This window comes from Maylandia zebra, linkage group LG5 (genome assembly GCF_041146795.1).
Source record: "Maylandia zebra isolate NMK-2024a linkage group LG5, Mzebra_GT3a, whole genome shotgun sequence".
Classification (NCBI taxonomy): domain Eukaryota; kingdom Metazoa; phylum Chordata; class Actinopteri; order Cichliformes; family Cichlidae; genus Maylandia; species Maylandia zebra.
In genome coordinates this window covers 27,304,593-27,320,085 of record NC_135171.1, presented here as the reverse complement: position 1 = coordinate 27,320,085, position 15,493 = coordinate 27,304,593, and the positions used below count along the sequence as shown (strand labels likewise).

Sequence of the window (15,493 nt, the reverse complement as noted above, 5' to 3'; positions counted from 1 at the left end):
TCACATTCATCTAATGTCACTTTGTAATGCGCTAATTTCCAAGAAATAACATGCTTTAGAAAATTTTATTTTTCCCTCACATTGAGACGTCCTCAGTTCTCTGTTCCCATTGTTACCATTTAACTGCAAAACTGCAGTGCTTGTTTCCAGTAATTACAAACTGATTGATTTTGGCTTTGAAATTAAATTTTTTAAATTTCTAAGATAATTTCAGAAAAATCAAAATAAAAAGATACCCTTAGAACTACCTGTAGTTTTATTGGGAATGGCAATAAAGCTAATGAATTCTAAAGTGGCCCCTTACTGGCTCAGCATCCAAAGCAGTTTATTTTTTATCCGCGATCTTAAATCTTAAATTTAAAGCATAACAGGTCCAAACAATATATAAATGCTGATTAACTTGGGAGGTATTACACAGGAATCCGAGTGGCATGCTGCAATAGGGTGGCCGCTAATTAGCCAAAAGGGATTACAAGACTGTTAAAGCACCAGTCATCTATGCCAACATATCAATCATGACAAATGAGGACATCTGCTCATAACAGCTCCTCGACATTCACTCTTTTTTTTTTGGCCTTGTTTTCATATACACCAGCTTGGTGATTTTGGTGCCTAATCATTGGCACTTTTCTGTTTATTCAATGTTAGTCTATCAAAAGACCGCCATAGACTTTTTACAGCAGACTCACTAAAACCAACATGGCACGGATGTAATCTACATGTAGAAAAAGCTATTTAAGGCTGATAAACAAGAGATTCAGAGCACAAAAGAGCAGGCAAAAACAAACAGCATTCAATTGAGAGGTACTTGGCTGTGACTCAAGGTAATGATTCTAATCAAACAGCATTAGAGCCAGCTCGCACAGGCATTTAGTTGCAGTTCTTATGACCGAATGATATGGTCCAGAAAGTGGCTGCATGTGCCAAATTCCAAGTTGACATCTTTAGATTATGTTAAGATATATTTCATCAGCATCCCTTAAGCACGAATGACAACCATCCCAGTATATTTATAAAGCTGGAAACTGGGCAGTGTTTGCCATCATCTCTCTAAATATTGTCATAATAATTTCCATCTATTGACAAATTTATGAAGCAACTAATTGCTGCTCCACCACCACTACACTGCTACCCTTCAAATATGGTGGTGGAGTTCAGCAAAATGGTGAGCCTTGCAAGTAGTAAGCTGAATACCCCCTAAGTGCCATCATGCTTATTGGAAAAAGTACTTTAGTCAGTCTATTCAGAGAATATTCACATGCTTAAATACATGATTAACCTTTTATCTCAAAGCGGCAACTTCCACTTTAACAAGAAGACACTCAGTAATGTTACTGGTACCATAAGGCCTATTCAAAGCATTTAATTCTAAACATTACAGCAACACAGATGATTGTCTTGAGATCTGAGAGGCTGAAGCAGCAGAGTGGTTGCTAGCTCCCACCTGCTTGACGCTGGCTGTTAAGCGTGGGGACAGATGATCTCTGCAATCCCTGAGTGATTAGTGGTTACCTTGGGATGGATCTGCTCTGCTTCAGTAAACACGTGTGTTGTTAGGCTTAGATTAGCTGTGACAATAACACGGAGCAGCTATCACACTTTCAGTTTATGCCGGTGTTTGACAGATAAGCGGACACACGAGAATTTGTGCGACAGCGCAGCTCAAACTATCCAGGGATCAAACAGAAGGACTTTTTTTTTTTTTCCTCCTTTTTTGGTTTTGATAAATGTTCGATAAATTCAGCTGTTTACTGTGTTGTCATAAAATTTCACTGTCTGGTGAATATGAGAGTTGTCTTTGTTGAGGAAGCATAAAACAATATCTTTCTGAAATATGGAAATGTCAAACGTAAAGGCCACGGTATTCAAATCCCTAGTTAATTAGGGTCCTACTACCAGGAGTGTTTGTGTTGAAGTACAGAAACATTTGCATTCCCCAAAGGGAAGCGTGTCAACAGGATCGATAGCGTAGACTCTAAACTCCTGGTCTGACTTAAAAAAGCCTCCAACTCAGCAGATCTTCTCCCCAGGAATCCCCTGAAATTAACCAACACCAAATTTTCCCCACTAGCAGCCTATGGTACTTATTTACAATATCCATTTTGTGAATGAGTGAAACATCCAAAAGCAGGCCATGAATAATGATATATTATGTACCTAAAAGTGGCTTAGGACCACCACAGTAGAAGATGGTTAAAAACCCAATTACCCTGAACCTTTTACCTGTTGGTTTCTGGCTGAAAAGAACATCGATCTCATTCTCAACCCAAAGGAAAGAGCCTTGGGACTCATCTGTTAAGGTGTTAACTTAAGGAGTTTAATCATCATTACAACAATGGCGATTGTCTGCCCAAAAAGATTTGGGTCAGATGAAAGCACAAGGGGCGCCGAGCCAGCTCAAACTCCTTAAACAAATAGGTTTCCGGGAGTCAACATTGTAAAAACGGGGCAAAATAAACAATACCAAAATTTTACGTCATAAATCAAGAATGCCCACAATTACGTGTAACAGTTTGTGTTGCCTCTAATGGCATCGTTTTCATTAAGTCATTTACTTATGGCTTTGATTTTTGTAGTCGTGGTGCTCCATAAAAGCAATCATGAAAATGAAGGCGCATATATATATATATATATATATATATATATACAATCAGACTAACGTGGCACCATGTCAAGCTTATGTTAATGTTCATTTGCTCTTCCATTCAAATAAAACACTTTCCCATCTCGTTGAAGGTCAAAGGCTGAATGATGCGTACAATTTCATACACAAGTCCTGCCGTGACCTAAATTTGAACTAGCAAAAAAAGAAAAGAAAAATGTCGCGCTGGCTTTCTATAGTTGCTCACGATAACAAGAATATAATTTATGTAAAGGTTAAAATGTAATTCATCACACACACACCTTGACTCTCATTCAACAAGCTTATTTTGCATTCTGCCAAGCACTCTGAGCTTGATAAAACATGCACCGCCTAATCCTATATCTTCAGTGATTGTCGCCATAATTCATGACAGGGAAAATGAGCCTCGTGGAGGAGATAGCCTACTTTTGAATTTGTTTTTTCCTCGCCTCAGAAAAAGACAATCTTGAATGTAACCCACATTTTAAAAAAATAATAATAAAAAAAAAAAAGAGCAGAGAAACACACCAAGTGTGCACAAAGGAAATACATATGGTCTGTTGACACACAACACTAAGCAGCACAAAAAAAAGCCCCATTGTTTCCATTCTCCACAGGGCAACACTGACAGACAGTTCAGCTGTAAGTAAAGCCGACACGGTATCACGTCGAGGCAAGATTTTTTTTTTTTTTTTTTTAAAGGGGAAAGAGGACACGGCGACGGAAGGACACAGGACATTTATTGATATAGCCAAGTCCTCCAGTGCAGCAGTAGATGTCCTTCGGTGAGAGTGCGTTATTGCCTGGACATTAATCACTATTGTCATGAAGCACAGGAAATAAGTACACGAGTTTCCCCGGCAGCATTTTCCCCCCTTTCTTTTAAACCCGCCTGGTCCGTTCCAGTGCACGTGTGTGTATGCGTGCATATGTGTATGCGCGTGCATCGTCGGGTGTTGCTAGGACAAATGAAATGATTTGGAGTGAAGTGACCGTGAGTCATTCTAAATGATTAAAATGCTACTGTGACCAGCTCCGAGTATCTTGGCTGAAAGAGTGAGGGAAGTCAACCATACACGCACCAAGTAATGAAGTGATGACTGATTGCCTTGATTAACATAAGTTACACAAATAAACAGTTTAATCACCATTAATATCAAATTACAGTAATTATCTTATAAAATAAACACTCTTCCCAGAACGTTGAGCTCATATTGAAATTCTCCACTTCAATATTAATTCCTGCAATTTCAGGCAGGGCAATCTCACCCTCAATGTCAATGGAAGCCAGTGAGCTCAAATACACAAGGCCTTTCCGCTGTGTTTTTACACCAGATCAGTCTCTGCCAGACAGAAAATGTTGGGGGGGGGGGAGATGCCTATATTTATAAGAAACAATTAAATTCATACTTAATGACGCTTCTCTTTTCTTATTAATTTTCCTCCGGTTTTTGTGGGAGGAGAAGGAACGCTGCAGTCACACTTCCAATTAAAGGAGTGGAAGTAATAAATAGAAGTAAAACAGTCACAAATTGTCTCCAGCCACATCAATTTTAAATGAGCTGCAAATGTGTCTTCAATACGCCTGTAAAACAAAAGGAAATCCCAAAGCAACTGACAACAATATTGGAAATGCAGTTGCTAAGAACAGAGTGCTCGATGATGCTCCATTTCTGAAACTTACATTAAGCACTACAGAGACATAAAAGAGCCGTGGCACAACTGCAAATCGATGAAGCTGTATCGAGTGGACAAGAGTTGGCCTTGGCACTCAGATCTACAGTCAGACACTTTATTAGGTACACCTTTCTAGAAACGGGTTGCACGCCCTTTTGCCTTCAGAACTGCCTCAATTCTTCATGGCACAGATTCAACGATGTGCTTGGAAACATTCCTCGGAGATTTTGGCCCACATTCATGTGATAGCATCACAGAGTTGCTGCACATTTGTCGGCTGCACATTCACGATGCAAATCTCCTGCTTCACCACATCCCAAAGGTGCTCTATTGGATTCGGATCTGGTGACTGTGGAGGCCATTAGAATACAGTGAACTCATTGTCATGTTCAAGAAACTAGTCTGAGACAATACCGGCTTTGTTACATGGCGTGCTAGAAGCAGCCATCACAAGATGGGCATAAAAGGATGGACATTGTCACCAATACAACTTAGGTAGGGCTGTGCTATTTAAATGATGCTCAGCTGGTACTAAAGTGGCCAAAGTGTGCCAGAAAAATATCCCTCACAGCACCAGAAGCTTGAACCGTTGATACAAATCCATAACGGTTCAGGTTTTTATGCTGTTTAGATTAAATTCTGACTCTACACATTTAAATGTTGCAGCACTAACGGACCTGTCAGACCCATTCCTCTATTCTTCACTGTTGTAACACATCCTTCCTGCCCTTAGCTGACCGGGACAGCACCCAGTGTGGTCTTCTGCTGGTGTAGCCCAACTACATCAAGATTCGATTTGCTGTGCATTCAGAGATGCTCTGCAGTGTGGCAATTCTCCTCTGAGTTTTAGCTAACTAACATCAAACAATGGTATACCAAGTCGTGACTAAAGGATTTCTTTTTCAAAAAACAGCAAATGTATATGGCACTTGTTAAACAGAGCAATGAAGACGGTGAACTAAAAACAGTGTTATTTAAAGGGTTAGCGAATTTGGTCCAGTTGAAATAATGATCTGCTACCTGGTGGCTATCATATTTATATTAGCCTGAGAAAAACACAGGATGAGGATTAATACAGTCTCAACGAAAGTACACGTGGATTCCTGATTGACAGAGACAATTAATGAAAGAATAAAATGAAAAATTCAGACAAGAAAACTAAGATGACCCCATTCACAACACAAGGTTAGTCATTAATACGATGCTGCATGGTTTGGATTACTTGCTATATAAAAGTTCTGATCCTAAGCTTAATGTCATCTTAATTTGGCGAGAGTTAGGGCTGGGCGATATGACCCAAAATTCATATCTCGATATTTTTTAGCTGGATGGCGATATAAGATATACATCTCGATATTTTTTTTAAGCCATAAAGTAAGAACAAAAAGAGAGTTCTTAGTCAAAGCTGTGTCCCAGATGTCACACAGGCACTTTTATTAACATACAGCACAGATGTACATGAAAAATTACTCAAAATTAAATTATGAGCATTCATTAAATAATGCTCCATAAATAAAAGAAAACAAGGTTGTTTTTGTGCTAAACAAAGAGCTCACAATTGTGCAGTCAAAATGTAAACTAAAAGACGCTGAGCGTAATAACAAAGACAGACAGATTTCACAGCTGCTCTGTTCCCAAGTTTTACTGTGTGACTGACAGCCTGGAGTTTGAAATCCGCTTCATAACCACGTCTCTTACAGGTGCCATTTATGGTCCTTATACACACACAATACGGTAATATTACGTTGATGCACAGTACGTATCACTCCGCGAAGCTCCTCGGTAGCCGTAATGCGCCGACAATCTATCAAGCGGTGCAGCTCCGTAGCTTACCAAAGTCGTACTCAAACATTTTTGACAGATTGCTGAGCGCCGTGTACCACATAAAATCGGTTCGCGGCCATCAAGCACAACCAGAATTCATACATAAGGCGCGCTATCAACTTTTGAGAGAATGAAAGGATTTTAGGGTTAGCGCTGTTAGCTCGTTAGCGCGGTTAGCTCGTTAGCATGTTTAGCTCGTTAGCACGTTGACGCCGTCCAGCCCCACGCATGGGGCGATGCGCAGTAACTCGTTAACGGAGATTTGCCGTGTCCGTCTTGTCGCTGCCTGCACGTGAAGCGATGGGGGAGGAGGGGGAGTTGTCTTCAGTGAAGGCGAGGCGGAGTAACGTTGCGTAGAGACAAAAGTGGACGAAAGAGAGGCAAACTTGCGGCTCCACAACTATAATTATAACGTAACATAGACTATATCGATATAAAGGATATTGTCACATCTTATATCTCGTATAAAATATATCGATATGTTTCAAAAACTCGATATATCGCCCAGCTCTAGCGAGAGTGATTCTTTCCTAAAGATTAAAAGGAAAACGTGTGCGCATGGGACACTGAGAGAACACAGGCTGTGGTGTACACCCTGTGTTTTTAAAAAATTTAGCTTAAAGACATGCTGCGCATGAAGAGTGCTAATAAAAAGCTGTAGAGGCTGAGAATGACAACTGAGTAGTTTTAGAGGGCTCGTGTCTACTCAAAACACAAGAGACAAAGCACTGCAGCACACTTTAAAAAAAAAAAATCCAACATTAAAAAGCCTCCTCCAACTCAGAAGCAGCTTGGACCCAGAAACGAGGTCAATAAGTCATCACTTAATGAGCAGATTCCACAGATTGACAGCTGGTAGTTAATCAACAATAACGTCCCTAAAAAAGGCAGGGAAGAGAAACACCCCAGCTACCAGGAACGCAGATAATGCGGGCTTTGAAACCCACATTATCTTTTTATTAAACAAACCAGTTTACTTAATAAACCATAAGTAAGGAAACACATTCAACATGTTTGATTAAACAATGTGTAGGGGGGGAGCTCTAAATGTAAACATGTCTTTTGCTTGCTCGTTCTTTGAGAAGAAGCAAAGCTTTTCTGCTTCAGAATGCACACAGTGTGTTAGTGCTGGTACTTTTCCACAGGAGAAAGCACACTTTAACATAAAAATGTTGGTAATCTGTGAGCACTGATAGTTTAGACAGCCAGTATTTGCAAACCTTCTACAATCTCAGAGTGATTGCAGTCAGTCCAAGTGAGATGGCAACTGTTTGTAGAAATATCGTCTCCTTTCAGGCGACCTGGTCGACCAGCTTGCAATCAAAAGTGGTTGTGAGTGTGCAACATCAACAAACTCTGGACAACCATTATAGTCCTCACAATTTTCAAGTGGTCAGAGAACAGGAAATATTTTTAACTTAATACAATCACCATCCAACCATTTATTATTTTTATTTTTACTTTTTTTGTAGATGCAACAAGGATGCTGTCCTCCTAGTTTTACTCATAGGACTGAGTCATTAGCTTCCTCTGAATAGCTTTGTCAAGATTAGCGTGTCCAGTGTTGGATGGGGTTTTTTTTGGATTGAGCCAATTTAACATAAACCTAGTTACATGTGTGCATCAGGACAGGGTCACCCCAGCTTAAAATGCACAAGCACCAGGTGGTGATTAAACACTTCAGCATGACTGCTCAGCATATAGTTATGGTAATGAGCCTGGAGTACCTTACAAAAAAAAAAAAAAAAAAAAAAAAACATGGTTGAAATAGTTTTCATGCCAGTCCTTGGTGTGGGCTTTTTTTTTTTGTTTGTTTGTTTGTTTTTTTGGTACAAGGACAAAACCTCTTTGGTGGGTGCTCGTATGTTTTTGTTGTTGCTGTTTTCCTATGCAGGAAAAACCCTGGATAATCTTAGGCCTGTTTGGTGCTTCTCTGGCACTGACAGCTACAGCGCTTGTCACTGTGGTTATTCTTCACTAGCTCAGTTGGCCTCTCCCTACCGGCCCTCTCCCTGCCTACACTTTCATAACCAGTGTGAGCACACTGACACAATGACACACGAAACAGTGCATTTAGCTGTTACTGTGTTCAAAAGATGAAGCGGTCAATAGCCATTTAAGTTTAAAAGGAAAAAAAAAGGTGTACAATAAGAAGTAGAACGAGAGAGAGAGAGAGGAGGATGTAGAAATCGAAAGGGAGGCCTGACTTATAAAATTTGGGGGTTTATAAAACTGACCGGGTGCAGGGGCTGGCAGCAAGACACCCCTGAGCCACTGAAGAAGAAAATAATCACAAGTGGTAGCAAAGTAGTTGCGAAGCAGTGTGCAAGTGGAATGCCATGTGTCTATACATACTGCCTGTCCATTGCAGGCAACTCTAAATTTTTAACAATGAGCTGACACACTCTCGTGAGGTGAAACGGGAAGCAAGAAGTACATCCTCTCACACTGAGCTGAAACACACCATGGACTCCACACTGCCATTTTGCTCTTGTCTTCACTTTCTTCTCTTATAAATCTGAGGAGTTTCAGTTTCAAAGGGAGGGATTCAAATGCACTACTATGCAGGCTCACGGGACCAGCTGCCAAAACATGGAACCAAAAACCTCAGGCTACAACTGCACCTTTACATAAAATCTCACTTTTAAATGGCTCAAAACACCGAGCTCCACCCAATCCCTCTCAATGGTTACTAAAGTACACGCTTCGTTTTATATGCATCTAAATGTAACAATTTATATAATAGAAAATGACCAATTTTGCCCGCCAGTGCTCGTGGCACTGAAACATAGCCCAGAGATTAAAGTGCTTCGCAAATATCAAGTCCTGAGTCACTGTCAGTCTTTACATCAGTGAAAAATTAGACCAATTAGGACAGCACATAAGGCTGACTAACCACACTGCACCAAATGAAATCACGCGCAGGGGCGACTCACTGAAAGTTGGCAGCACCAGTGCTAGGACGGGGAAAGTTCATCTTGCGCCCTGATTGGATTTTCAGCATTTCTTGGAATTATTTTCACATATGAGAATATGATGGAGTGCCTTTCAATTTCATTTCACAATGACTATTCCAGGCGCACAGAAAACGTATGTCTGGTATTTTCAGTACATGACCAAACGCTTCTAAAATAGAAAACAGAACAGAACCGAAATAGAACAGAGAACAGGCACAAGATCTGTGTGTGCAATATTAGCACTAAAACTGAAAAGTATATATAATATATTCATGCATAAGAAATGTTCATCTTAAAACTGACACGATTCCTCAAATGTTTGTGAAAGTCAGTCTCATTTGTCCTCACATCCCTTTAAAGTAACAGCTTCTTTTAAAAAAAAAGTAAATGTCCTTTAAATGTCCTGCATTTAACATAATTGTCCTATTACTCCAACTGTGCTGCCGCATAAACAAAACTGACTCTTAATAGCAAGTACAAATTCTACACTAAACTGTGGAATAATAAAAAGGTAGCTCATTTCACAGGTAAATGAGGAACATTTTTCACAGATGATCAGTTAGAGGTTACACGCTGGGGTGCTTTCTGCACACCACAATGGTTGCCGGTTGCTAAGTTGGCTCCCTCGTAGTTCAAACAATCACGGTTCAAATACTTTTACCAACAATACTGCGTTCTTGTTTTAAGGTCCCCCCCCCAAAACTCTAATTAGAATGACAGATAAGCTAGTCATTAAATTTAAAAGCAATAAGCAAAGGATGAGCATCACTAGCAAAGGGATAAACAGCGAGTTATCTGCACACTGCACACAAGTGAAAAGTGATTACAGTTGCAATGTTTCCCCATCGGAGCATTTAGTGGGTGGCACAGGCAGCTGGTGGAGAGACAACAGATAACACTGCGCTGAGCCCATCAAAGATTGAGAATGAGCATATGTTACTGATGCTATTTAAAAACCACGAGAGTCCGTTTTGAGATGCGGTGTCAGTACTGTACATATTGAACCAGCTAGCCAGAAAAAAAAAATATTAAAAATACTGAGGACCTTGATGATAATGATGCTGTTGCCAGCTTCAGTGATGTCCAGACAGCTGGCATCCTGCTGGCCCAGCGGTATATCAGGACCTCATTAATTAGATTAATAATTTGTTTGCTCGGTACTATTCTATTTGCAGCAGGCAACAATGATGTTATTTGAAAAGGGTCATTTTTACAATTCAATACCTTTGAAAACATCCATTAAGCCGCACATGGTTATTTTTTAAATCTTTTAAAAGGTCCTTTCTCCTCTCCCCCCCTGTGTAACCAATTATTCCACAGCTGCATCGCAAGGCTGTATTACACACATATTTAAGTGAATTTCTATAATTACCAGTGAGCAATTCCTATGATGGATGCAGAGGTGCAAGTCCAACCACACACCATACAGTTTCTTTTTTTAAAAACACAATAGTAAATAATCTTCTTATAAGTCTTTATATACACCGTTTTACTGAAGAGAATTACATTTTGGGTGGAGGTGGAATCATGGTGCTTGCATTAGTGAGAAAAGACATGCATAACTGCCTTTGTATCCAAAGAAGAAAAAAACCCGCATAGGTTATCATGAAAATAAATCGGCCCTGACAGCCATTTGTTTAAATCTTGTATCCTTTTTTTTTTTTTTTTAAGCAAATAGTTTCTCTTAACCTTTTAAAATTCATACTTTCACGTTAACTTCGGCAGTAACGTCTTTGTAAACCAGCCTAAGAATAGCAGAAGAACACAGATGAGAGAAACTGGAGGACTTATCCTCCCCCAACTTCAGGTGGTTTCTCAGTAAGCCGGTGCGGTCTTAATGCCGTCTTTTGAAACAACAGTGTTGTCACGACACAGGAACTGATATTCAAAGCCATTTGTAAAACCACGGGGCTGACGATGGCAAAGGACTTTTGAATTTCAATGAATGATATATACATAAAGATGTAGAGGCCGGTGAGTAAGGGAGAGGTGGGGGGACCGTGTGGACACTATGGTGTATGTGTCAACTCCCTGTTGGAGGGAGAAGAGAGGAAGAAAGTGCAGCTGGTACCGGTGTATGGCTATTGCCAAAACACAAGAAACCGTTTTAACTATTTAGAAATGATGTATCCTGATGGCATTCCATATTCAAGACACTGAAAATTGGGGCCTTTTTAGCCTACTACTTAATAAAACAGCTAACTGAGCACATGAGGATATGGAAGTGTGGAACTGAAGGATCTTGGGGCAAGAGAGAGAGGGGGGGGGGCAGCGAGGAACCATTCTCAAGTGTTACATCACTGCTACTTTTCTATAGAGGGTGATTGGTGCCACAGGAGCGGATCCATTAAACAGTTACAGACACTAATATGCTTGTACAGCGAAGCCATTTCCATGCACGCACAGCAGCTTTGACCTTTGACATCGCCAAGGGAGCCGAATGCAAATGTCCAAATCATTAAATGGTTTTTACCCTGCCAGTTTAAAGAATTTCCATAAATCGTTGGTTGTCATGTGTCCTGCCTCAAGTATGCTCTATCCTTGACAAAAATCAAACTGTGCATTTTCCACTACTGGGAATAAATCTGATGTAGAGAACGTCCTTTTGAGTGTTACATATATTTAAAAGTTCACACCTGTCCCTGATTTTTCCACATTTTCTGGAGGACATATGTGTAAACAGCTTAAGTATTACAGCACAGATGATGGTGGAATCTATAAAAATGTGTCTGTTTATGGGTTTTTAAATCTCTGAATAGCTGTTTACGAACCACATCTGTAAAGACAGAACAGGGATGTCACCAGAACCGATACTTACAACATCTTTCAATAATTCTGAAAAGGCAACGCTACTCATTGGTTTTGTTTTGGGGTTGTTTTTTTTTACGTAACGTAGGTACCAAGGCTGCAATTCTTCTGGAACTGATGGGGGCAGAATCCACCTACAACTGTTCTAACCCATTGTTTCATACTGAAGAAGAAGAAGGAGACACCCCCAGCCCAACAAGCACACCAAAAACCACCTGTGAAAGATGGCAACTAGTGTGCTCTACCTCTAGCTAGTTTGCTGATAAGAAAGGCAGTATCCATGTTTGTGTAGCGATCCTGAAATGTTCGAGGCTGATGGCATTGCCGTTGTGAAATCTGCCACATTTCATAAGACTGAACTGTTTGCAATGGCTAACATTAAAGAAATGCTTAAGCTAATGTAACTATTGTTGTAACTCATTGTGATGCTACTAGGCTACCCAGCAACGATCCTTAAATTTCAGTCTGTATCCCATCAAATAAAATATAATGTAAATATTTTTAAAATAAACAGTCTTTGACCACCATCTTATTGATTTGAAATGATTTTAAAATAAAGGAGTTAATATTTAATGACAAGGGATATTCATTTTGTTTGTCTCTTTTTTTTGTCCATGGTATCAAATTGGGCAATGAGAATCATATAACTCCACTAGCACTAAAAACTACATTTCGGATATATGACACCTAGTACTGTGTCTTTAAATACCTTTAAGTATGGGAATAAAAGGGTAACAATGCTCACAATATCATACAGTAGAAAAATTATCCAATTATCCTCATGATGAAAGCTGAGTAACTGAAGAAAAAAAAAAACATTTGAAAGGGGAAAAAAGGGGAATGGTGTTCATTTATGTGGTTAGTCATTCAATACTATTGTGTTAACCTTATTAACATGCCAATTAGCCGATTCGTTTGCCCCGCTAGCTGCCACTATCTGGTGAATTTCGTTCACTTTACATTTATCCACTTGTTAATGCACTAACAACAGAAGTGATGAAGAAGTGACGCTCATAAATCAAATTGCCAGGAAACTGAAATGTTGGTGTCATCTTACAGATGCATTCGTTGTCCAATACCTACTTCTAGTCCAATCCGTTCATTTATGAGCAGCTGTCTTGGCATATGTTGGCTTACAGGTGCCAAACAATTGCAATGCACCACTCCCAGAGATACAGCTGTTGTTAAGAAACATATTTTCATGTTGCAGTTTGACCACTGAAAAATCTGATTTTAGTTAACCCCCTACCCATCACAATTTAATGGAGCGTAATAAAAAATTAAAACATAAGACATGTGTTTAAAACTTACATCAGCTGTTTTAACTGTAAAATCCACGTCACTCTTGGCCTGGTATACAATACAGATATCATCCTTACCCTATCAATAAATCTGAGGGGCCATGAAGCACAAAGGAAAAAAAACCTTCAATATCTTAAAGTGTGTCATTCCACTGATTGTTTTGATCCATCTTAAAGGGGATATAAATCAAAACCTAATCACAATCCCTTTGACATTTGACCTCAAACCCAGCATTAGCCTTCACTCCGGCCTCCTCTGTGATTCCTGAATCTAAATGAAGTCCAACCTCCCCCCAACCACAAAGAGCACTTCGAGTGGGAAAACAACATTTAAAAAAGGGACACAGGCTTCACCACAAGACCCAGTGTTGCACCACACTCAGCAACCTATGACATTTTGTCATTTTTCCCACATTTAATAAAACATACTGAACGGGTGGCTGAAACAGCTGTGGCAACGGATACAACCCCTTAAACGCTTAAAAACGTCAATATTTAGTCATCCCTGTCTCTTTTCCTTTTGTTTTTGCACAGGACAAGCAGCCTACAGTCCAGACCTGCATTCGTACTCCAGTGGCATTAATCGCCTCTCATACATGCACATCCATCCACGAACCAACAGCGCTAACTATCGTCCTCATCCTCGCCTCTACCTACGCACATGACAGCGAGGAAAAGCACATAATATACCGCCACATAAACTAAAAGCACAACTACTGTGCGTCTGTAAAATAACTTATTAACCCCGCGATAAAACTGCAGGGCACCCGGATAAATCAATCTTCGTAACCCAACGTTAGAAGGGGGAAAAAAACACCAACGTGGAAACACCGGGCATAAAGTATAGCCACAGGAGTGCCTCCAGGAATGTTATTGTGCATTTCCATACATTCATATACCCCGAATCGCTCTGTGCGACTAGCCAGCTAACGAGGGAGAAGGGTCAAACGGCAGCTCGGAGACTAGAACCGGCTCTGCTTGAGTGTTCAGTGTGGCGTTAACGCAGGGATACTTTGCGCCATAGTCTCGCTGCTTAATCAATAACATGCACACAAATCACGCAGGCTAAACGTCTCGGCGGCTGGACGTTGAACTCGGCTCGGCCCTGAAACCGTTAAGCTAAACGTTACCCTTCATCTCCACAAGCAAAACCTTTATCCGTTTACCCTTGAAAATATAAGGGGAGGGGGTAAAAAAAGAAAAGGGGGAGCTAAACTAACACTGTAGCGCGAGGCACCGGAGGAGTTGGGCTGAATAAAAATGATAGCTAACGCGTGTGTTTGCGAGTACTTACCAGGCTGACAGTCTTTGTGTTTGGGCAAGGTTAAAAACATTAAGGATAAAATCCACCAGTAACTCGGTTCCCGTATTCTCCGCATGTTAGTCTACTCATCGAGAGCAGCAAGAAGGCAACGGGTGACAAAGTTTGTCTTTTTCTTCTTCTTTAAAAAAAAAGAGAACAACCAGAGAAAGCGAGAGAGAGACAGAAATCACTCACACGCACACCACCTAAGCTAAAACGAAGTTGGCACAGTGGCCACGAAGGCAGAGCATCAAAGTAATGGTTGGCGGTCAGGACACAGTCACTGCTTTTTCTTCCTCCCCCCTTTTTTCCTTTTTTAAAAAGACAAAAATTTTCGCCTCCGGTCTGAGCACAGGCTGCTCTTAGCTTCGAGGAATACAACGTTACGCACGCTATGGCTGTGCAAAAACAGTTCAAAATCTGTTGTTGGACTCCTCCGTGTGTGCAGCTGCGGGCTTCCAGATAGCGACATTCCCGAAGTGTAGCGAGGTCAATCGGCGATCAATCGCGGTATTTAACTACAGGAGGAAGAAGCAAGGGGGGAGAGAAAAAAAAGTGATCGAATAATATTGACTACATGCGGTCATTATTAAGTGATTATCCGCGGCGTCAGCGAGACGAAGCCCGAAGCAGAAAAGTGGTGCTGGAAATGTCCCATTCTTCCATCCAGGAAGTAGACTAGCGGTCAGGCGTGCACGGATATGTGGCTACTGGTCTGGTCCCATCCTACCGGACAGGCTGCGTGTGTGCAAAAGAGAGCGAGAGAGGGAGAGGGAGTCTGCACGGGGCGGGAGCTGAGAAGGGAGAGGAGAAGACGCGGGGGGGAGGCGGTTCTTGGATTTGCTGAATGCAAAATGACTTCTAACGGACCCAGAAGCTGGTTTCTGTCTAGGGTGGCTGTGATAAGAAAGACTTCAGAAATCGAGAGCTTATGTCCACCATCCACGCGACACTCCACTGCCTCTTATTTAAAAAAAAACCAAACGTGTTTCATCAAAAC

General features: G+C 40.8%; 1 protein-coding gene across 2 annotated transcripts in view; it reads right to left on the bottom strand.

The window, feature by feature from the left end:
* The window catches only part of ca16b (carbonic anhydrase XVI b), a 112,184-nt gene extending 96,915 nt beyond the window's left edge, over window positions 1-15,269 (bottom strand). For both annotated transcript variants that reach the window (XM_004548741.6, XM_004548742.6), the window contains exon 1: window positions 14,485-15,269. In XM_004548741.6, the coding sequence (XP_004548798.1) occupies window positions 14,485-14,569 (85 nt within the window). In that variant the 5' untranslated portion in view covers window positions 14,570-15,269. The remainder of the gene's footprint in view (window positions 1-14,484) is intronic.
* Between the last annotated feature and the right edge of the window lie 224 nt (window positions 15,270-15,493).